The sequence below is a fragment of the Oryzias latipes genome, chromosome 16 (assembly GCF_053564925.1).
Source record: "Oryzias latipes strain Hd-rR chromosome 16, Olatipes_Hd-rR_3.1".
NCBI lineage: Eukaryota > Metazoa > Chordata > Actinopteri > Beloniformes > Adrianichthyidae > Oryzias > Oryzias latipes.
In genome coordinates, this window is record NC_136252.1 from 24,601,639 (window position 1) to 24,625,327 (window position 23,689).

The window sequence follows — 23,689 nt, forward strand, 5'->3', positions numbered from 1 at the left end:
ACATAAAACAAAAAGAATTGAATTCACAAAAAAAGACACTGTCCCTTTAAAGGGACCAAGGTCAAAGCTGATTGGCTGGTTTAGAGGAAGTAAGTGGTGCTTTACCCGTGATGCTCTCGATAAACAACTGTGCAGCCAGAGAATGAAGGCCGGCTTAAATAAATGCAAATTGTTTCATTAAAATCCCCTTGTTTACAAATGTGAGTACCAATTTAAATAATATATTTTAATTGTTATTCAGCAATAAGGCAGCGGGAACTAGTTTATATAGTACTATTATGAAAAAATGCTAATGTTAGCTAACATTCAAAATGAGGATAAACCAATGTTCATTGCTTCTGTCTTATATTTGTCTTGAACAGTTTGTCAATTACGACATTGACTTAAGGTGTGTGTTTTATTTTATTTACAGCTAACCAAAGTCAATTATGAAATCGGCTGAAAAAGAAGACAGCACAGAAGAAAGAAAGCACGGAGAAATTACAGTGAAGACAGAAATGGATCAGGAGATGGACGAAAAAGAGGAAGAATACACCAACGGAGACGATCTGAACATCCTGATAAAGGAGGAACCACACTCGCCTGAAATCTGCCACCAACACGGCGAAGATGCGTCCAGCTGCTCCGCCGCTAACCCTGCCACTAGGAGAGATGGCCTTCATCTGCAGGAGCACACCAAGCAGGAGTGTGACTCTGAATCTGAATATACAGCTGTTAAGGAGGAGGAGGAAGAGGAGGAATCAGATTCATGGATTAAAGAGGAAATACTCAGTGAAAATGAGGCTGAAGAGGAGGCAGAGGATTCCAGCAACATCCAGGATGAGTTGGAGGAAGAAGAAGAGGAGGCCTGTACAGGTACAAGCTGCTGTTTATCTCTTCAATTTTTCCCCAAGTGAGTGACAGTCACATTTCTGATGAAAATAAGTCTGACATATAACATCATTCTTTCAACCATATATGATCAGTCTTTATGATACATATATTTTTATTAACATGCAAAACTACAAAAAACAAAACAAAAAGACGAAAAAAAGTCACTGAGGAGCAGGATTAGAGAAACAGTGCTTCAACAAAGTATGGCTTTTTGCATGTAAACATTAAACCAGTTAGTTGAAATTTAACTGAAGCCTTTAGGTTCAGGGACTAAGGCTCCAGGGCCACATGAGACTCTTCTCACCCCTCTGTTGTGCCCATTTGGTTAAACAAAAAGAAAACGTTTTTAACTTTAAAAAGTAACTGTGAAGTAAAAAGTAAGTAAAACTGTAAAGTGAAATCCAAAAGTTAAGAAAACTAATTTAAACTTTATTCAACTCGTTTACAAACAGTTGAAGAACGGTACATATCACAAGACAAACTAAAACATTTTGAAAAGATTTTCTGTGCCACAGAAAATCAATTGGAGGTCATTAAGCACAACCAGAATTTCTATTAAGTTTATATTTGAACAAATTCGTGGAATGTAGGTGCCCCGCTTGGTTTGGAAAATACAGGAAGAATCACTTAATTAGCTGTGACTAATTTTGGTGAGGTTTATAGATTTCTGGCTCAAATAAAAAAGTGGTCTGTCTGTCTGTCTGTCTGTCTGTCTGTCTCATCTATACAGACACACCTTCTCATTCAAAGAGTTTTCTTCTTTTTCACGACTATGAAAATTGTAGAGTCACATTGAAGGCATCAAAACTGTGAATTAACACATGTGGAGTTATAAACATAACAAAAAAGTGTGAAACAACTGAAAATATGTCATATTGTAGGTTCTTCAAAGTAGCCACCTTTTGATTTGATTAGTGCTTTGCACACTCTTGGCATTTTCTTCATGAGGTTCAAGAGGTAGTAACCTGAAATGTTTTTCACTTCACAGTTGTGCCCTGTCAGGTTTAATAGGTGTGATTTCTTGCCTTATAAATGGGGTTGGGAACATCGGTTGTGTTGTGCAGAAGTCAGGTGGATACACAGCTGATAGTCCTACAGAATAGACTATTAGACTGTTAGAATTTGTATTATGGCAAGAAAAAAGCAGCTAAGTACAGAAAAACGATTGGCCATCATTACTTTCTAGCAGCAGACACATCTCTACAACAACTGTTAAAAGGAGACTGTGTGAATCAGGCCTTCATGGTAGAATATCTGCTAGGAAACCACTGCTTATGAAAGGCAACAAGCAGAAGAGACTTGTTTGGACTAAAGAACACAAGGAATGGACATTAGACCAGTGGAAATCTGTGCTTTGGTCTGATGAGTCTAAATTTGAGATTTTTGGTTCCAACCACCGTGTCTTTGTGCAACGCAGAAAAGGTGAACGCATGGACTCTACATGCCTGGTTCCCACCGTGAAGCATGGAGGTGTGATGGTGTGGGGGTGCTTTGCTGGTGAAACTGTTTGGGATTTATTCAAAATTCAAGGCATACTGAACCAGCATGGCTACCACAGCATCTTGCAGCGCCATGCTATTCCATCCAGTTTGCGTTTAGTTGGACCATCATTTATTTTTCAACAGGACAATGACCCCAAACACACCTCCAGGCTGTGTAAGGGCTATTTCTCCAGGAAGGAGAGGGATGGGGTGCTGTGCCAGATGACCACAGTCACCGAACCTGATCCCAGTCGAGATGGTTTTGGGGTGAGCTGGACCGCAGAGTGAAGGCAAAAGGGCCAACAAGTGCTAAGCATCTCTGGGTACTCCTTCAAGACTGTTGGAAGACCATTTCAGGTGACTTCCTCTAGAAGCTCATCAAGAGAATGCCAAAAGTGTGCAAAGCAGTAATCAAAGCAAAAGGTGGCTACTATGAAGAACCTAGAATATGACACATTTTTAGTTATTTCACACTTTTTGTTATGTATATAATTCCACATGTGTTAAATCATGGTTTTGATGCCTTCAGTGTGAATCTACAATTTTCATAGTCATGAAAATAAAGATAACTCTTCGAATGAGAATGTGTGTCCAAACTTTTGGTCTGTACTGTATATAAAAAAGTTGCATATATTGTTCTGAACACTTTCCCCAAAAAGTGTTCAATTACTGCATTAATAAAACGTCTTGAGTGGAAATTATATAAAAAAGGAAAGATTAAACGGAAAAATAATTTCTTGTTAATTTCCTTTTGCGATTTGTTTGTTTTCTTCTCGCTTAGAATCTTCATCTGACTTTTTTCCGTGTCCTCACTGCACTGTGTCCTTCACTGACTTGGACTTCTTGGAAAAACACGTAAAGTGGGTCCATCAGAAAGAATACCTTAATAATCTCAAAAAATGCCTCCCAAACCAAACGCTAAACTTCATGGCCAAACACCCCTGCACCATTTGCAACACAACCTTTAAATCCAAAGTCCGCCTCAGCATCCACCTACGCGAGGTCCACCCTACTGCTCCTCCTCGAAGGCTGCACCCCTGCCCCACCTGCGCCCGCAGCTTCCAGTACCTGAAGAACCTGAAGAACCACTGTCAGCGCTGGCATAACATGTCAGTGGTCACCAGGGGAGGGCATCTCAGTTGTGCGGACTGTGGGAAGAGCTTCAAAGCTACCTGGGGTCAGGGGCCTCATTTGTGCCACGAACCAGATGCTGCTAAATCTGAAGACAAGCCAATTTGTCTGGATACCGGCGTGCAGTGCCGGGTGTGCGGCAAAAAGGTGCGCACTCCCCAAAGCCTGGTAGACCACATGCGGACCCACACGGGCGACCGGCCGTTCGCCTGCAAGGACTGTGGGAGGAAGTTTGTGGAGCGCAGCAGCTGGCGGCAGCACATGAAGATCCACACTGGAGAGAAGCCCTTCAAATGTGAGGTGTGCGGCAAGGCTTTCGTTCGGTCGCACCACCTCCGCTGCCATCTAACCACACATTCTGGCAAGAAGGAATACTCCTGCCCCGAGTGTGGAAAAGAGTTTGGATTCAAATCCAGCCTGGACCTTCACGTGAGGACGCATTCAAGCGAGAAGCCCTTTCACTGCAGCGTGTGTGGAAAGAGCTTCAACACTCGGAGAAACCTGAGGGTTCACGCCAAACTCCACAATAGCGAAAAAGCTCACCAGTGCGGGGACTGCGGGCTGAAGACTGGAGATCTCGGGGCTTTAAAAATACACTTGCGGACGCACACCGGAGAAAGGCCGTACCACTGCACGGTGTGCGGCAACCGCTTCATACGCCTGTCCCACCTGCGGAATCACCAGCGAACCCACACCGGAGAGAGACCATACAAATGCGACGAATGCGACAAGAGCTTTACTCAGTCCGGTGACTTGGTGAAGCACAAGAGGATCCACTCTGGGGAGAAACCCTTCGAATGTCCGGAGTGTCACCGCTGCTACACGTCTTCCGGTGACCTCGGCAAGCACAGGAGAAGCCACACTAACCTGCGACCCTACACCTGTAAGGAATGTGGAAAGAGCTTCCGCCTTTCAGGCCATTTGAAAACACACATGTTAACGCACACAGGCGAGAAGCCCTACTCCTGCCCCAACTGCCTCCGTAGGTTTGCACGCTCTCACCATCTCTCCGGACACGTTGCAAAGTGTCGCTGAATTCTCCAGAAACAGGAACAAGGCTAAACACCTAAACTGTACATCTTCTAACACTAGACTTCAACAAATCTATGTAAGTATTAACTAAACTGTAACTATTTATTAACTTTGTGTAACACTAATGATTTAAACATTTAAATTAAGCCCAAACGACCAATGGTATCGCATGAAATCTTTTTCTACTTTTTACCTTATGTGTATGTTTGTTTGCAAACCCTCATTTTAATGACTCTAGAAAGTGTCATGATGAAGAGTTTGAGCAGACGAATCATTTCCTTCGCAGCTGAATTCAGTGTAAATCGTGAATAAATTATTTCACAGATGCACCAATGCCGTGTCTTTTTTTTTTTTTTTTTTTAAAGGAACTCTTGTTTTGAAGACACAATGTCAGATGCAAACTTATTGGTTTTATTTCATAGATTGTGTCCGAATTCCTTCACTACTCAATACGTCCATTCACCATTTTGTATAGCCGTCCGAATCGACCGAATTCCCTCCCTACTCCCTACACCTGTCCCTACTCCGTTTTGGGGAACTATTTAGTGGCCTGGATTTTAAAACAAATTCAGACAGCCTCCTCGCAACTTAAACTTTTTTTTTTTCAATATTCAATATGATGTCACCAAATTTCCAAAGGTAAACCGAACAAAAGGTCTTATGATGAAAACTGGGTGGCTTTTGACAAAAAATAATTACAAATTTACAAAAATAGTTAAAACGCAATGCATTGTGGTCTATATACTTGCCAATCTAGTGTGCATCGATTTTTCACTGATTTTTCTCAGTGACTTATGGGACATTTCTAGGAATCTTGATTGTGGATTTTTAGATTAAGACAGCCTAACAAAATGACAAACAGACTATATGTTGCACTAAGTAGTGAGTATTGAAGAAATTCAGACAGCCAATAATTTAAAATTCCAGTCCCCTCGAAATATCCCCGAAATCAGTGCGAAAAACCAGTGTGCGTGAATGCACACTAGAATGATAAATATAGACCAAAATGCATTGCCTTTGAACAATTTTTCATGTAAATGTTTTATTATTAATTTTTATTACTTTTTTATAAACTATCCAAGTTTTTATCATCATAACACAGTAGATTCATAAAAAATGTTAATACAATTTGTTTTTTACTTTAGGAAATTGATAAACATAATGTTTGCCGTTTAAAAAAAAAAAAAAAAAACTCATTGACATGGTGTTCAAATTGCTTTTAAAATCCAGGGCACTGGATAGTCCCACATTATATAAATTTATAAGAAGTAGGGTAGGAATTCAGACATAGTTTCCGAATTTGACAGCAATAAAACCCACCTGTATGAAGCTGTTCAATATTGTTCGAAGATGGTGGATAAAAAAAAAGTGCGCAAAAAAAGTAAGCTTTTAGAATCAGTGTTTGTAAATGAGCTTAAGTTATGGAGAAAATTCTTAATTTATTTAAAGTTATACATTCTTGTGAGCAACCTGGATTTAGCAAAGAATGCAGTTTAGAAAATCCCGGCCTCCTTCAAGCTTCTCTAAAAAGAAGATCTAATAACTGTTTTAACATCTACGAGGGGCGTTCCCTTTACTTATTTCAGAACATTTTTAAAAACGTAGGGATGTGTATCTTTTCCTCTGACAGGATTCGATACACATCTCAATCAAATGCTCCACAAATTAAGTGATACGATACAGTCCAATTCTTTTAACGTTCATTTAACATTTTAAACTATAAATGAAAATGCCTCTAATAAAACGCCTATTTTTTCCTTACTGGCTCTTTTTATTTTAAGGCTACAGAACAAAATCTTTTAAGGACAGCTTCAAACATAAAAATCTGCTATTTTTGGGTCTTATAGACTGTTTTTTTTAATGTGTCAAATTATTTTATTTCAGGTATTGTTTGCAGTGCTGTGGGAAAACTTTTTTATCATATGTTTAGTGTACACAACACACATCCCTTACCTTCAGCCAACTTTAAAGAAGCAAGCGTGTGTTTTGATGTAATTTGCTTGCATCACATTTGCATAAAAGGACAAAGACCGTAGAGACACAACAGGAAGAGGAAGTGACAAAGTTTTGACGGAAACCGCTTACTTCCTGATCGATTGCATACCTTTTTATCAACATAATCTTGTACTTATATGTGGCTTTCAACCAATACTGCTATAATACTCTGTACAAGATCAATGTTTTTGACACGTATTTGGACATCCCTACCATTTATTTCGGAGCAGAATGCGTATGGCTTTATTGATCCTTATATCATTTTTTCCAAGTTTAAAAGCATTGGGAAAAGTATTTATCGTAGCTTGAGACTGCATTTGTGTCTATTACAGCTCATTTTTTCTTGTATTAGGGTCACTTGAAGCTGGATAAACTCCCCTTAAGTGGCGGACAATTCTTAATTTCATGCCTTTTCACATTTATTTTTCAAACACAAAGGTTCCGGTTTATGAAGATTCTGAAAAAAAGGCAAAAGAAAAATACAAAGTGATATAAAAACTTTAGAGATATGATTATACACCCCAATGACCTTTTTGCCAGCAGTAGAAAAGGTAGTTTTTGACAGGGCATAAACATAAAAACACAAAGATTTTGCCTTCAGTAACAGAAATTTACGCACAAAAAAAAAGAAAGCAGCTCAAAGGTCAACTCTAAACTGTCCAATATGGATGGGTATGATATTTATGTTTGTCCTTAAAAGTACATTGCAGGCAACGGATTAAGATGTTTGTATTTCAAAATAGAAATAATGGTTTTTGTGTTCCTATTCATTTGTAATATTTGGCCGAAGCTCTTCCACAGCCCTAAAAGAGAGTTTGGGAAGACACTACTAACTGGTAACTTGAAGGCCTGCAGACATCAACGCACGCTTCTCTGCATTCAGGAAAGAATGGGAACAATTGAAGTTGCAGAGGTTATCACAGGTAAGCTATTTTTCCCCTAATATTTGGTTTCACTATTTGAAAAGGTCTTATTGTTTTGTTTTTGTCCAGTGTGTCTCAAACCGTGTCTGGATTATTAACAGACTTTTTTTTTTTTTATATTTAACCTCTAAGCACGTGTATTTTTGCAAAACAGTATATTTTTGGGTTTGCTGAGAATTTTTCTTGTACACCACTACAGCTGTTGTCTTAGATTAAAAATCAGAAAAAAATGATTTTCAAGAAAACCAACATTTGAGTGAGGGGGAAAAAAAGGGGAAATGTTTTGCCGTTTTAGAAACACTTTTTTGCATTTAATTTGCTACTCTTCACATCTTTTTTTCCCCCTGGTTTGGACTGAAATCCATACCTGCTCACGGGGGCGGCAGTCATCGGAGGAAAACTTTGCTCATGTTCATTTACACCCAGGATATGCATCACTTGGACAAGAGCCACAGCCGAAGCTGTCTCAGTCAATTCAGGGGGAATTGGTCTATTATTTTTATGTCCGCAATTACAGGGACAGTGTAGTAAATACGACTCCAGCACAGATAACAAAGATGTATTTAGGGGTAAATAATATTGACTGTACCTTTGTTTAAAGCTGGAATCAATACTTCTTAAAGTGTGTCCATTTTTCATTTAGCTGCGTCATGTCTGCGTGGAGGAGGGGGCAGAGAGATAAATGGGTGGATTCTCTAATTCCCCCTGTTGTAGTTATCATAATTGTTGAACAACCACGGTTTTTAAAGATCAGTCTCCGGGAGAGGCAGGCCACACAAAGAAAGTTAATAGATTTAGAAAATTGAGATAGATTACACAGAAGGCATTTTTGGAATGTTTCATTTGGCCCAGCAGACAGATGGACGAATATGATCCGAGGATGTGAGCAGCAAACACAAACCGGCGCGGTTTGCTGCTTGGTAAATAAAGGTGCGCCTTCAGATGCAGGCGTCATCCGCTGAATGATGGGCAGACATGTCGGAGTTTGAGGCCTGCTCGGGCTTCAGAAGTGGGTCGGTGTGGGGCTGAAGGAGCAGCAGTTCCTCTCTTGAGGCAGCAGGGGGAAATGGATAGCTTTGGTAGAAAGGCTTCAGGGAAAAGCCGAGGTCTCCAGCTCTGAAATCTTCTTTAAAACTATGACATACTGCAGAATAATGCTGTGGTCAGTACAAATCATTTTTATGCCCCCCCCCCCTTGTAAAGCAACATTATGCTACCACCCTCATAAAGAGCTCTGTTTGGTCTGAAAGTGCTCCCCGTGAAAGACCTCTGATCCTCTCATTTGTCTGCTTTTAGGCTCTGTAAAGGATACTTTCCAGCTGTTATTTATCTACAGGAGCCTACATTTGTTTCCATCCGTTCTGATATCGGTCATTGTTTCCACATTTGATGCATTCAGGCTTTTCTCTGCCCCTCACAAATCTCCCTCCATATCCAATTTTCGCCTATCCTCTGTCCAATTTTCTCTAATATTCAGATGATTACGGCATGATGCTTTCTTTCCCTCCTTTCGGTGTTATTCTTGTTTCCCCTTTCCTGTCCCTTTTTTTCCCATGATTCTCTTTGTCTCCTCCATGGAAGGTGACACACTTTATGTTTACAGATATGGTATTCCTCTACTCTAAATCCAAAGCTTACATTCGTTTAGTCCTCCTTCCAAGCCAAATGATTTTATTTTCCAATCTGCCCTCTTTGACAGAAAACTGGTCGTGTTTTAGGTTTTCAGCCTGAGAATTGAATTACCCCATATTGAATCTGATAAAAGTCCAGTCAGGGGATTTTCTTTTTGTGATATAATTTGAGCCATCCAATTTTCCTTGTATTTACTGTCTATATTTTGTCAATTTGCCGGAGGAACATATTGTGTGCAGTGGAGCTGTGTGTCACTGGTGTCGTCACGCTAAAGTGGTTTTGGTGTTTGCTGGCCTCCGAGGTCAGTGTGTGGGAAGAGAGGATGGCTCTGCGGGGCTTTGTCACGGCTCCCGGCCTGTCCCTTTGGGCACCGGCGGGCCTGCATCCACTCCTCTCGTTCACGAGGGGGTCAACGCACGGGTCAGTACACACAGTTTGACTCGCTGCAACACACTGGTGCGTGTGGGCGTACATGAAACTGGGTACTTTTTTTTTTTTTTTTTTTTTGGGAGGGGGTGGGGGGGGACTTTCAGTAAACAGCAGTTTTACTTCTCAGCCTCTCAAGTTCAAATGTGCCTAAAAGCATGGATCCCACAAAGGAGGGAGAGAAATGACGCCAGTAAATTGTGCTGCATTGAGTGCTGGGAGTGGGCTGCACATAAAAGGATGGACAGACGCTGTTTATTCCCTATTAGTATCACCACATTGACAGCTTGGTCAAGAGGTATGGAAGATTTCTCTCCTGCATGGCCGTATCTCATGGCAGCACGGAGAATCCAAAAGTCAGAGCCGCTCCACGGCGATCCAGCTGCAGCCGGAGCTGCCGGAGTGGATCCTTCAGCCTCGGCCTCCCTCCTCCTCTCATCCCGCTGTAACCTCTTGCTCTTTCTGTCTCTTTAGTGGAGGAATTGAGATGTGGAGGGCAAGAGAGACTGACAGTGTGCGCTCCCCTACTCGGTAAATATGAACTGCAACCAGAAGACAGACTCATTCATCACAGGGAAAGAGGGGGAAAAGAGGGTGGAGAGGAATGAGGAAGGCATACCAAAAAAAAGAAAAGACTAAGAAAAATGTCCAGAAGACTGAGAAAGTGAGACAGAGGAAGAGGATGAGGTGGGAAGAAAAGGAAGCAGATAGAGGATGGAAGAAAGGAAAGTGTTCAGGGTGGAACGAGTGGGAGAAAGACACGGCAGGTTGGGAGCAGGGAGGGGAACCTGGATGATGGAGGGAGAAAGAAAGAATAATGGGTAACAGAAACCTTAAACATGGAAGCACTGATGAGGTATAGGAGAGCGTTTGATAGCTTATCTCGACACCAAGAGATCTTATGCCACGATTGCAGTCCGACATCTATTTTTTTGTAACAGATTTTGAGCAAAGCAAATATTTTAGTCCTTAATTATGCACACTTTTAAAGACAAGTTTTTGTAAATTAGAGTTTTTCCCACCTACATTAAAATTAGAATTCCAACTGAGAAAGTAACTGTCAAAATAAAGTGAATTTTAAATATTTTTCTCTTTTATGTTAAAGACTTTGGCTATAGTCGTCACTTTGGTCATTTGGTCCATTAAAACAAAACATGTAAAGTCACTGGAATTGAAGTTATTGTTCTAAAAGTAACCAAAATCTTTTACATTTAAGAAGCTTGAATCAATGATTTTCTGCAAATGTTAATCATTTTAAAACATCAATTTATATCATTCCATGAAGTTCTACAGCTTTACCGCTCAGTATTTTTTTTCAGGCCAACCTAGTCCGTGTGCTAATAATAAAATTTAAATTCAGGTGATTTGCACATATTTGTAAAAAGAAACAAATCACAACTAACGTTATAACCTTTAGAGCACTAAAGAAAGCAGGTTGATTTATTAGAAATGGCAAATCTTGTGTCATTTTTAAACAGTAAAATTGCTTAATTATTTAACTACATTCAGATTACTTTAGCATGGTCCATTTTAAATAGCATCCTTAAAAAAAACTAGTTAAAAATAACAGGAAAATCAAATTGTTGTCAGTCAGGGGCAATGGAAAAAATGCAGTTTGAAAAAGAGCCTCTTAGTTATGTAGAATACACAATGGGCGGGTCACTAGCTCCCTCCTTTGGGCTCTCAGCAACGGGAAGGGGAAGGGCGGCGGGGTTGCTCTGCATCAACAATCCTGCCCGCAACTCAGAGGCAAATTTCTGATGATCTACTGTTGCTCTGCAGAAAATGTCCTTAAAAACCACTGAGGTTTTCTTGATTTTGACTATATAATGACATAATCTTAATTTTTTTTTAAAAAGGGAAAACTTTTACAAAAGATGATCAGTGTGGATCTTTAAAACTTATAGTTGGAATTATTGTTGGATTGTGATGAATTGCCAACATATTTTTTAAAGAATTGTGTAGATCTGAATAACAAACAGTTGGTGTTTTTGCAGAGACCATTTGTTTACACCTGACAGCGATTTCCCAAAGTAAAAATAAAAGAAGCAGCAAAAGGTATTTTTCATTTTTCCAAGCATTTAATTACATCTATGTTATAGAAGTGATAGTTTATATTTGAAACAGTCTGCTGTCCAGTGCCATAAGTGTAATAGAATGACAGACAGTCCCGTTTCACATAAAATCCACTGAACTGGCATCTTCAGAACATCATCAAGGTCAAACTTTTCAGAATTCTTTTTTTCCTTAAGTTTCAATTCTAAAGTTTGGAAGTTTAAAGACTGAATGAAACCAGGGATAAACAACTAAAAATATGACTTAAGTGCCCTGCAGTCCTTTGGTCCTCCCGTCCAGGTCATCAATTTCCACATCAACTTCCCCGTCTTGGCTTGAACCACTCCCAGCTCCCCTCCATCTTTTTCCACTCTGAAGAAAGACAGGAGAGAGGGCAGATGATGTGTGACAGATGCCACATTTCGACTTTCTGTCAAAGAGATTAATATTGACACTTTGTGTTTCTTGCCAGGGGCGTGTTGACTGTGTGTGTTGGACTTTGATTTCATTATCTTCAGCGCAGCCACTTTTTCCTTAAGAATCAGACAATAACAGATGTGGCAACTGAAACAGAGGCAGTCTCATTGGAGGGGCTGAGTGAACAAGTCATATTTGGTGGGCCGGCCATCAGTCCTGCTGTGTTGATGTAAAACCCTGGAGAATTTCCCAAAGCACAAACTCCGTTTTATTAACCCTTCAGTTTTGGAAGTAGATCTCGGGTGTCCAAGAAGTTTTAGCTTGGTATTAAATGACTTTAAATGAAGCCTTGCAGGCCTTTCACTTCATCCTATGCGTATTGAATTTATTTATATGGAAGTTTTAAACTCAAATTGTACAAAATAAAGTTGATTCAATATTTAGATATATTTGTAATAAAGATAAGTCAGTTTTTTACATTTTATATACTGTTTGCAAATTGCTAAAGAAAAATTTCCATTTTATTCAAGGGATGTACAGAATATTTTAGGGATAGTGATTTCCCAATTCTTTCTGTTTTAACAGCATGCATGAGGGAATTTATTTATAAAGTTCCAAGTTTCATTTTTTAGTTACATTTAATTTACATTTTTATGAGCTAAATTTTAGGAATTGAAACTTGATGTGTTTATTTGTGTGCTTTTTAACCAAATTCTTAAGTAATGATCTTGTTAACATTATATAATAAAAAATTTAGACTATTTCACAAGTCTCATACTCATTTTTAAAGGAACATTTTTATCAACTACAACAAGCTTTTAATATAGTTTATAAAAAAATCAGTAAAAACAGTGCATCAAAGAAATGAAAAAGAAAACTTTGCATGAACTTGTCTGGTCTAATAAAACAGCAATGTTACAGTGTTGACTTTACACAGAATCTAGAAATGAAATGATAATAGTAATGATAGCAATAATGAAATGCATGCATCCAGTTTGCGTTTGTGTACAACAGAAGGAAGGAAGCAGCTCAACATGTTATGAAATGACACAAGTCTAAACTGTTGTGGTTTGAAATGTCATCTCATCGTTATGTGTTGCAACATTTGACTGTTTGGCCCATAGGTTGTAAGTTTAACACAGATGCATTTTTTTGTTTTGTTTGTTTTCTTCTCATTTTATCCTGGAGTTAAGGATAAAATAGTTTAAGTTAAAAGAGTTTCTGACCAGAATTATTGTGAATTTCATAGAGTTTGAAATTTGATTTGAAAAACCAGTTAAAGATCCACTGAGATGAAAATGGCATTTTTGGTGATTTTTCTGATGATGGAGGACATACATAGAGAACCTTAAGCCTAAAACGGCATTTCTGAGTATTTCTTTATTCAAATGGTGGTGAATCAAGACAATGCCGTTGGATAAAGAGTGTATTTATTTCCTTGAAAATATGCTGAGTGTGCCAGAAGCTCCCCACTTCATCTGATGCATCCACTTGCAGACACGTATATTCGTGTACGTCTTTGTTTTCCTCGTCTGAGCTCTCATCCGGCTCAAAACCCTACGGCTGGATGGCTCCAATGTTGCTCGCCATTTTTGATGTACCGTTAGTGTTGGGTTGGGGGTGTGAGGGGCTGTAAGCTTGTGGGAGAGTCTGTAAACTGATAGCTAAGTTACTTGTGACTGGAAGGGGGGTCCCACCTACAACTCAGGCGAATTTCTAATGAACTCTTGCCGCTCTGCAGAAACTATGTCCTAGAAAATGACAGTTTTTATTAAAAATCCTAACTAAAAAACAACTGGGAACACTTTTATCATATATCAAAAGAGGATCAGAGTGGGACTTTAAGCCTTATTTTTAGATCCCCTTTTCAGATCTTTTTTTTTTTTTTATAAATAATGTGCTCTTTTCTTTATTAAAAAGATTCTTCATTCTTTTTCTCCCTGCTTATGCCCATCAGGGCTTTAAAAGTCCTTTTCCAAGCAGCAATAAAAATCAAATCGACTCTTTTTAATTCCTGTTTTTAAACCCAATCACTCCACAAGTGGTTTCTCAAAGCCAAAAGCTCCCTGGCCTTTAACTTGTAAGCCTCAGAGAAGTTTCTGACTCTCTGCGAAACATTTCTCATGCTGGATATTGGAGATGCATCCTACAGCTTCCTCATTCTGTAATTTCAAAGTGTGGAGCTTGATGTTAGTGGAAGAATAAAATCAATAAGCCTCTCTTGAGAGGAGCAGGTATAGGTTTGTAGTCGTGTGATATGAGAGCATCCCGAAAAAAGGAAACGCAGCCGTGGGAGGGAGGAAATAGGGGAGGAGCTTATCAGCATCATTGAATAAACAAATGGGAAGCAAAACAAGAGATATTAAAAAGAGAAAAGAGACTGATGGGGGGGAAAACAGTGTCGCCAGAGACTTTTATTGACTTTTCTAACCGCCTCCTCCTCTGTTCACGTGACTACCAGATAAATTCACACAGAGAGAAAGAAGGGTAGTGAGGGGAGAGGCAGAGAAATGAGAAAATAAATTACTCTGGAAAGATATGACGATAGGCTACACGCAGCTTTAAATCTAAAAGGGAATTCGCGACACACTTGACCAATTTGTCACTGTGCTTTTTGCCTCTTTTCATTTCTTTTTTTATAGTTAGTCCCCCTATTATTTTTCACCCCTTCTACCTCAATGCCCCTAATTTACCCCACTTTTCCAAAGGAAACCTGTCCAATTTTTTCTTCACTACATCTTTCCAGATTTTCTGAATTTGCAGGGATGCCACTTGGCTGAGTTGAGATAAAGATTTCTTTCTTTCTTTCGTGCTATGAAATGCATTTCCCCCCCTCTACGCCAAATCCATACCCCCCCCCCCCCTCGCCCCGCCTGAACTCATCCTCCAATAGGTGTCCCTTCATCAGTAACTACAATCTCCTCCTCGGCAAACACGGGTCTATCAAATTCTCAGAGCGGAGGAAAGAGAGGCTACTGGTAAAGAAAAATGTGCGACCCACAGTGAAGGATGGCTGGAAAAGAGGTGGAAGAATGGAATGGAAAAGAGAAAAGAAAGAAAACGCAGACTTAAAGTATACCCCCCTCTCTTTTATTTAATTTAGACGCCAGGCGAAAATCGATCCTGCCATTCGATACGCAATCCGAATCAAGGCGAATTAAGCGGGCGGAAATTAACTCTGAAAATATTTTTGATGGAGTGGCTTGTAGTCTCTCGGCCAAATGGACTGCAAAGTGGAACAAATGACAGGGGCCTAGTGGTGGAGACAGCGCCGCTCCATCTTCCATTAGGCCGTAATGGGATAGGTCCAGCCCCCTAGCTCGACTCGGCTGCATTAATCAAAACAGCCGCTATATGAAGATTTATGGTTCTCCACTCCAGCGAAGCCAGAGCCGGAGCCAGTTCTCGGCGTGTATGTTTGAAGGAGGGGGTCGGAGTCCCTCTTTCTTGCTTTCATTCTCTCCTGTCTCCATTTATCCTGGAGACTTTGCTCCTACCTGTGCGCTCGTACACCGCGTGCGCTTTTACGCACACACGCCTTTAATCCAGGGGTGTGTAATCGCATCTTGTCATTCACTGTCAACATGCATGTCAATCCTTTTAGGGGGGGGGGCTTTTATTTATTTATTTTACTCCCAGTAGCACTTGTAGTACAGTGGCTTCCAAAAATATTCATTCCCCTCAAACTTTTCTGCATTCTCTCACATTTTGACCATAAATAGTAATATTTTTGGGGGGGGAACTTTATGTGACAGATCAAGACAAAGCAGAATACAATTGTAAAAGAATTTGTATTTGATTTCCATTTTTTTTTTAAATAAAAACAAATGAAAAGTGCAGTTTGCAAAAGTATTCAGCCCCTCTGAGTCAATCATTCGTGGAACCCCCTTTTTTGCTGCAAAAGGGGGGTGTAGAACCCCCTTTTGCTGCAAGTCTTTTGGGGTATTGTCTATCAGTTTTGTACATCTAGTGACCATAATCTTTGCCCATTCTTCCTTGCAAAATTCAAGAAGTGTCAGATCCGATTGGAATTGAGAAAAACTAAAATCCTGTATAATTTTGTGTTGGTCTTTCACATAAAATTCCAAAAATATATGTTTATGTTTGCAGTCAAAATGTGAGAAAATGTGAACACATTCAAGGGGTATGAAAACTTTTGCAAGCCACTGTGGCCCTTCTATATGCATATAAGCTTTGACGACAGTGGGATGCAGTTTGACCTTTAAATAGTAACTTATTTTCTCCCTTAAAGGTTGTTATATAGTTTTAGGGTGAAAAGTAAAAAAGGTTGCTTGAAGAAGTTATAGTGTTATTTTCCAGCACTTCCTACACGTACTTTATAGGGTTTATCTGTTGTCCCCTTCTTCCATCTCAACAGAATAAACTGCACACAAACCCAAAAGGGGCATCCTCCAAAGCCTGCACCTCCTCATCTCCTCTCCACGGCAGCCTTTAAAGCAGATCATAGCTCAGTGAGCAGGCAGCTGCTGTGACGAGCCGAAGGGACAGACAGGGGGAGACAGTGTGACGGAGAAGAGTGTGGCGGCTCCAGTGGAGTGAAGCTGGGAAGCGTCCAGAAAACTTCAGCCAAGTTTGGATGAGATGAGACTGATCGGACCCCTCTGCTCGGAGACTCCCTTCTTACTTTCCTTTCTTCTCGTTCACTCTGTTTCTAAGAGAAGAAATGAACTCTGCCCAGTAGATGGATTGCACCTCTTTCCTCCCTCACACAGAGTTCTCCATTACCTAACTTTCACAGCTCTTTCCTATTCTCTCCTACTTTAACCTGTGTATCTTGTCCGTGTTATTTTCTCCATTATTTGTGTCCCCTCTCTTTCCCCTCTATCTACCCCCTATCTTATTCCACTTCAATCTCTATATCTCACCATTCCCCGTTCTCTTGGCCTCTAACTCTCCCATGCGGATAAGCAAACCTGCATGGAGACATCTCTATATACATCCATCTATCTCTGTTTTCCTTTTGTCCCCTCTCCCTTTCCCTTTTTTCATTCGCTCTTCCTTTTTTTTTTCCATGTGAGCAAAGGGGAAGCTTGCTGCCAGTTTTACTCTGCCAAAGGGTTTATTTAAATTAGAAACGCTCCAGTCTCCTCACTCCCCCTCTCTGCTTTCTCTCCGTACCTTATTCCCCTTTCTTTACACCTTCCATTCAGCTGGGGGTGACTTCCACCTTTCTTTGCAGATGGCCTCTGGGGTCCCGTCAATGCCAGGCAACTTTGTTTTGTAGATGGAATTGTTGAAAAGAGGGGTTTGGAAGGGGAGAGGAAATGAGGAAGAGGAAAAGTAGAGATGGGAGAGTGGGAGTTGGCAACAGGTCAGGGGAGACCTGTTAGTCGGTGGACTTTAGTTCCTTCTTCCTCTCACGGCTCATTCCACCCAGATCAGGACCTGTAAAAAACTCTAGCCTGGTTCATCTGGCTTTAGGTCCTCAGAACTTTAAGCAAAGTTTTACTCTTTTTTTAAAATCATAAATTGATCCCATTTAGAGATTTGCTCTATTTCTGTGCTTTTTTTCACGTTTTAACCCTGCTGATTGCATGTTTGACCCTCAATTATTATCAGGCATCCTTGATTTCATCTTCTAGAAAGGGTCAGTCATCACACCTAATCATCTTCTCTGTTAACAGCAACCCATATCTGATGATCCCTCCTTCCTGCCTTGGACTGCAACACCTCCCCCCCCATCACCCATTAACACACAATTATTTTGGGGGTTGACATAGGGGGAGGAAACGAGGTGTGGAGAACACAGAGTTACTGCCTCTCTAATGGCTGACTGACACCAGACGAGCTCGTAGATCATGAAGATTATTAATACCACTGTTAAACACCCCATTCAGGGAGCCGCCGCCACTACCGCCGCTGCCATCCTCCCATCCTGATGCACGCAAGCGGAATGCATGTGGAACCTCCCCCCTCCCCATCATATCTCATTCCCAGCACACATCTTCATGTGAACTGTCGTTCATGCTTGGTGAATCTGCATCAATTTCATTTGAGTAATTTAAACAAAGCCGGGTGCTCATTACACGAGGTTGAGGGATGGAATTAGATCCACAATTACGGCTCTTCACGACAGCGCAGGCTATCATTCATAAGGTTGTTTCCTTATGATTCGCCTCCAGTAATATTCTTAACAATGGTAATTCCAAGTTTTGATCGGATTATAGTATATGCAGTTATTTGCTGTGACTCACCATTAATGACCAGGGAAACGTGGCCTTTATGTGGCAGCGGGGGCCTATCTGAAGCGGAGATTGAAAAGAAGGTTTTTCCACACACGCTGGTGTGTGTGGGTGCGTGACCCGTCCGTTTAGCCGGTGAGGTTGTGGTGAGATGGCAGAGGGAGCAGAGTGTCTCCAGAGAGCAGGGTCTGGGGAAATCACACTCCCACTTTCAGCCAAACAATCTGAGGAGCTGGATGGAAGCCGGCAGCAGCTAATCCACACACACTTTTCTATAGTTTACATGCGAGGAGAGTCATAAAAACAAACCAGAACTGTGAGGATGACCAAATCAGACATCCACAAGAAATCGAACCGCAACATAAGCCTGTCGATGTGTCAAATCCTCTGGGGGGAAAAAAAATCTGAAGCTAATGCAAATCTTTGCTTTTTATCCAAACTGATTTGTTTACATCCACTTTTTGGATTTTGGAGGTTAGTCCTGCAGAAATAAAACTACTTTATGGTACCACTCCATTAGCTAATCTCAGGTCTTAGTGAGCCTGTGCCAGCTCATTGATTCCCTAACTAATCGCTCTAATTAAAATGCCTTTTATTCATTCAGTGGTTTACATGCCAGTCTACTGCCTGCATTTAAGGATCAATTGGCACACAAATAACCAGAAATTCCCGTCATCAATTTCTCTGGAAAGGCTAATGTTCTTATTGAAGATCAACATTTTGACATATTTTCACTCTTTAGAAGTAAAAACCCAAATTACCGCTTTTGCTGAATGAATATTAGACGGTTTTGATCAAGTCTGAAGGCCACAGATGGGGAGACTCACTGTTCCTCAGAATAGTTTGTCACCTGAGGAAATTGGTTTCCTGTTTATGTTGCCTGTTATAAATCGTTCTGGTGGTCCATGAGTGATTTCAGGGAGAAAAAACTGTACCTCCTCATTATTTGAAGAAATTAGAATACTATAGTCATTAAATAATTAAATTAAACTGCCAAAGAGTTATACATTGTCTCAAGCTGTCTCCCCTTGATGGATGTCTGTTTATGACTCGTTCCGCTTAGAAATTCCTACAACATTTCTTTCCTGATAATATATCAATTTATCAGCAGAGATTCTTATGTTAATTTCCTAACAACCCCTCCTTCCCTCCGCTTTAAAACAAAGTGTCTGGCTCTCAAACGATCTCGAACTAATTAAGCAAGTCTTAATTAAAAATTCGGGAGAGGATAAACGTGGTGGGACTGTTATGGAAACGTTGATGTTAATCAACCTCTCAAATTATTGATAACATCCTTAGTACAGTGATCGATCGAGAAAACGTTAAGTGGCGAAATAAAGCGGCGGCGTTTGGATTTGATGAGTTTCCTCGTGTGCGCGCGCAGCAATGCGCAGAAATAATTAGGTGCATAATGCATAATATTAGTGCTGAAGACAAATGTCTTTTGTGTCATTTTGAAGCTCGTCTGCGCACGTGGGTGGAAGGGATATATATATATATATATATATATTGTATATTGTAATGCTGTGGATGAACTTCAGGAGGTTATTGACGCGCGCTGATGTGAATATTTCCCCTCTTTGAGGCTGTTTTTGGAGCGGCGCGCGCGCCTGTTTACATGTTTGTCCCGTCGCCCGCGCGTCTGGTGTCAGCGCCCGCGTGGCATGTACTTACAAGGCGCTTCATCATCCCACCAGCGATAGCAGCAATTCACCCATAAAGTGGGCCTTTCGTCCATAAATAATATTCAAGTCGCTCTATTGTTAAGTGAAAAGTTGACTGGTGTTTGATTTTTTTTTTCTTCTTATTTTTTTTCTTCTTCTTCTTTTCCGCGGCGACCTCGGGTTAGGACTCATACATCACGGGATGACAGCTATAGAAAGGCCCTAAATTAGCAACTAAATCGAATATTGATCAGCTATGTGCGGCCCTGCGAGTCGCGCCTCCTTGCCGTTTTTCCAGAGAGAAAGGGGGGGGGGGGGATTGAAAGGGGAGTGGGGGGTGAAAACGGGAGATAGAAGGGGAGGAGGGGGCGGTGAAAGGTGCTTCTCCCCTCTCTGAGCTGAAGTGTTTGTGCGCGCATGTGAGATTATCCTGAAATGTTATTGTTTACTAGATGCAAATGAGGTAACAACAACACTAATCACTGCATCTCTGGAACTATGGCTGTACATCCATCAGGGTTACTGATCCCCCAGCACGTCAACTGTATGGCTTCTCACTGTTTACATAAAGTTCAAATGAAAACCCCCTCATTACCCACTCGCCTATTGGCTCCTGTTTATGGATCGTTGACTTTGCTGGCGCTGTTGCATTGACTTCCCTTTCATCCTCGCTGCTGGGACGTGCGGGAGGTCGGCGGCGGCGCGCGCCTGCACGCTCCGGCTGCGGAGACGCGTTTGATGAAACGATCAAGCAGAGTCTTTTGTCTCCCGCGGGAAGCGTTCTGTGTCCTGAGCCAAGCCCAAGGCCGAGAGAGAGGGGGGGGGGTGGGGGGGTGGGGGTGGGGGTGGGGGGGTTAGGTGGTGGAGGTTGCGCCGGGTCAGTGAGATTAGCCCCACCGTGCTCTGTAACACAAAGCGCCGGATCGTCAGGTGTCGCAAAGTCTCGATCAAAGTATCGAGAGTCGGACAAGTGGGGCGTAAGACACGGATGAGCTGGGGATTACAGCGGACTAATTGGAACGGATACTTTTCAGGCGGGTGGGTGCTCAGACACGGGCCAGGGTCTATTAGCTCCCGATATTTTAGCACCTTTCGCCAATATTTTGGGTTCAGTGATTATTACGCACTTTAGTCTGCTCTGCGCATGTCAAATGTTAGGGCTGTTTGCAGCGCTGTCCGTGGTGCTGAATCTCCTTGAACCCTCTAGGTTTTTAATTCGCTATCTTTGGTGCTGAAACTGCAATAACCTGAACTCCTGTCTTTAGAGGGGTGTAAAAGTTTGGCGCTCTTTAAGTGAGCACTAAAGTCGTCACTTCTTTATGGATTTGGTTGTTATACGTGATAAACTATCGCTTGTGAGCTGCCAACAGGAAGCCACAACTCATCCTGAAGAGGTCATGTCGTTTAGCCTGGAGGGTATCCAGGCTTTGTCATATCCATAACCCCCTTAAACACACCAGCACATTTTCCCAGTCGAAAGAAGGGTAGAAGGAGATTCTAGACCACATAAGAGAGAAAATAGAGAAAGCAAATGAAACTGGGATACATCTTTACAATTCACTATTATTTTTATACAACATTACAGCTGATTCTAAAATAGCTTCTAGGGTGTAGAAGCTCAGATTCTTTTTTTACATTTTATTATTTTTACTTTGGTTATTTATATTCGGGGAAATGACCCTTTGCAGAAAAATATGACATGTAATGTAGCTTCCAAACTCTTTTAAGTTAAATGAAATAGAAGTATGTCCATCAGCAAACCCAAAAGATACAGATATGCATAAATGTGTATTGTGTTAAAACAGAGATTTATATTGGTACTCGGATACACAATATTCCTACTTCCTTGTTTTAGGATTTCTTTCTCCCTAACTGATCAATGTCACTGCAGCACCCCCTTGTTAAGAACTACATCCAAGAATGACATCCAGATGAAACCAGAATATAGCACTTCTATTCCAACAGTAGGAGAGAAATACATACCGGTACTGAAATTTAGCTCTTTAACCTGCATCTCGACATTACACTCACATCTTAAAACCACAGAGCAGGAAGGAGCTCCAGAGAGAGGCAGAAGAAGTTAAGTTTTGTTGGAGAGAAGACAAAGATGACTCCCCTCCCTCCTTAACGCGCCTCTCGGGCTATAGTCGCAGCTCCTCAGAAGTCTGCTCGAGGACATTCCGGGAACCATCTGTTTCCGGCAGAGCGGGGCGTGCAGGAAGCCAGGCTCACAAATTTGTAAGGAAAGGTGGTTGTCTGCCAATGCGCTCGCTGAGAATTACCACCCCATCACCCCCACCACAGCCTCCACCCTCCACACCCGCCGCTTGAATCTTCAACCGCCTCGGTATGTACACCAACAGAAGAAATGAAGTGAGAGTTCCAAGGTAAAAGCTCTACAGGAAACTATGTTAAATGAGAGGATTTCACAGAAATATACCAACAATGAAATGAAAAAGAAGTATTAACTGAATACAGGTCTACCTTAAAGACATCAAACAAGTGTTCAGCTATTATTAGTTCACTTTTATTTACTATTGAAGGAAACACATTTTAAAACACAAATTTCCCAATAAAAATATTTTGTTTATAAAAAAAAAACTATATGTGATATATTTGTAATTTTTTTGAGAGCATAAGTATTAATTAGCTCTATTTACTTTTTATATTTTTCTCACTTCCTGTCAACCCAATGCACTGTGTTCTGCAGAAGAATGACTTCATACAAGGGAATCTGCAGAAAATTAACAGTGAATGTAAAGGTTTAACAGATTCGTGCATAAAAGCTTATGAAAAATAGTCTATTCATGATTAATAGATAAAAATATTCCTATTTGAAATGCTTTTTCATGTTGTGTCCATCAGGCTGTTAGACTACCCAGAATTATTTTATATTGCAGGAGTTGTTTTGCAAAAGTAGACACAATATGTCTATTGCAATATTGACTAATTTACAGACTGCAGGGTACTGACAGAACTGCATTAATTAATTATGGAAGAATCTTTAAATAACTTAATCACAATTACAAACATTGCAGCAGGTACAATGCCAATTAGCAGCCATGAAACAGGTCTGGCAATTAACGCTTTGATCTGTGAGTTTTCAAAGTAAGGCAAAAAAAAAAAAAAAACAGACTTCAAAATTGAGAAAAGTACTTGGGGGGGAAAAAAAGTTTTAGTGAACAAAACTGCTAAATGTATCATCTTTCTAAGAGGAGAAATTTTGAATTTCTGGAGGATGGGAAGTCAGACTTACTTAATAAAGATCGAATAAAATCCCACATGAGGAGGATAACCCAGAATTTTTGGGGGGATGCGGAAAAAATGTTGGGAAATTCTATAACTCATATATTTACTAACAGGTAAAATGCACATTGCTTTTCTGCAGAGGTTCAGAGAAGAATGGTATTACAATTGCATAGTGATATTGATTAAAGAGAATCTTGTTGTCACACAGAGAGGATACGGCAGACTGATCAGTGAAGATCAAAATAAAGGAGGGAGCCAGGTAAGAGCAAACGAGGAGGAACAATAAGTACAACTGACATCCTAGAAGTGGTGCTGTTAGCCGTAACATGACAGAGGGATGGGGAAAAAGAGGAAAGGGGCATTAGAAATGAAAATAAAAGTGAAATGAAGCATTGCGAGGAGCATTGGGGGTGGAAGAAAAAGGGGGGAAAGTGAAAAGCAAGGAGGAATGGGGATAATTGCATTAGAAAGAAGAGGAGGCCAAAAGGAAGGAAATGATTAGAGGAAAAGGGACTGATATCCGATAGAGATGGAGAGATGGAGGAGGGAAAGGGTGGGAGAGGAGGGCTCACTTACTGCCCGCCGTTCAATACATGCTGACACCCTCT

At 40.8% G+C, this 23,689-nt stretch overlaps 1 protein-coding gene across 1 annotated transcript; it reads left to right on the forward strand.

The window, feature by feature from the left end:
* The first annotated feature begins 75 nt into the window (after positions 1 to 75).
* On the forward strand, positions 76 to 4,850 carry LOC101157005 (uncharacterized). Its single transcript, XM_004078235.5, has 3 exons — positions 76 to 200; positions 413 to 855; positions 3,136 to 4,850. Exons 2-3 carry the CDS (start codon positions 429 to 431, stop codon positions 4,518 to 4,520), a joined length of 1,812 nt encoding a protein of 603 aa, XP_004078283.1. The 5' UTR covers positions 76 to 200; positions 413 to 428; the 3' UTR covers positions 4,521 to 4,850.
* Positions 4,851 to 23,689: the final 18,839 nt, after the last annotated feature.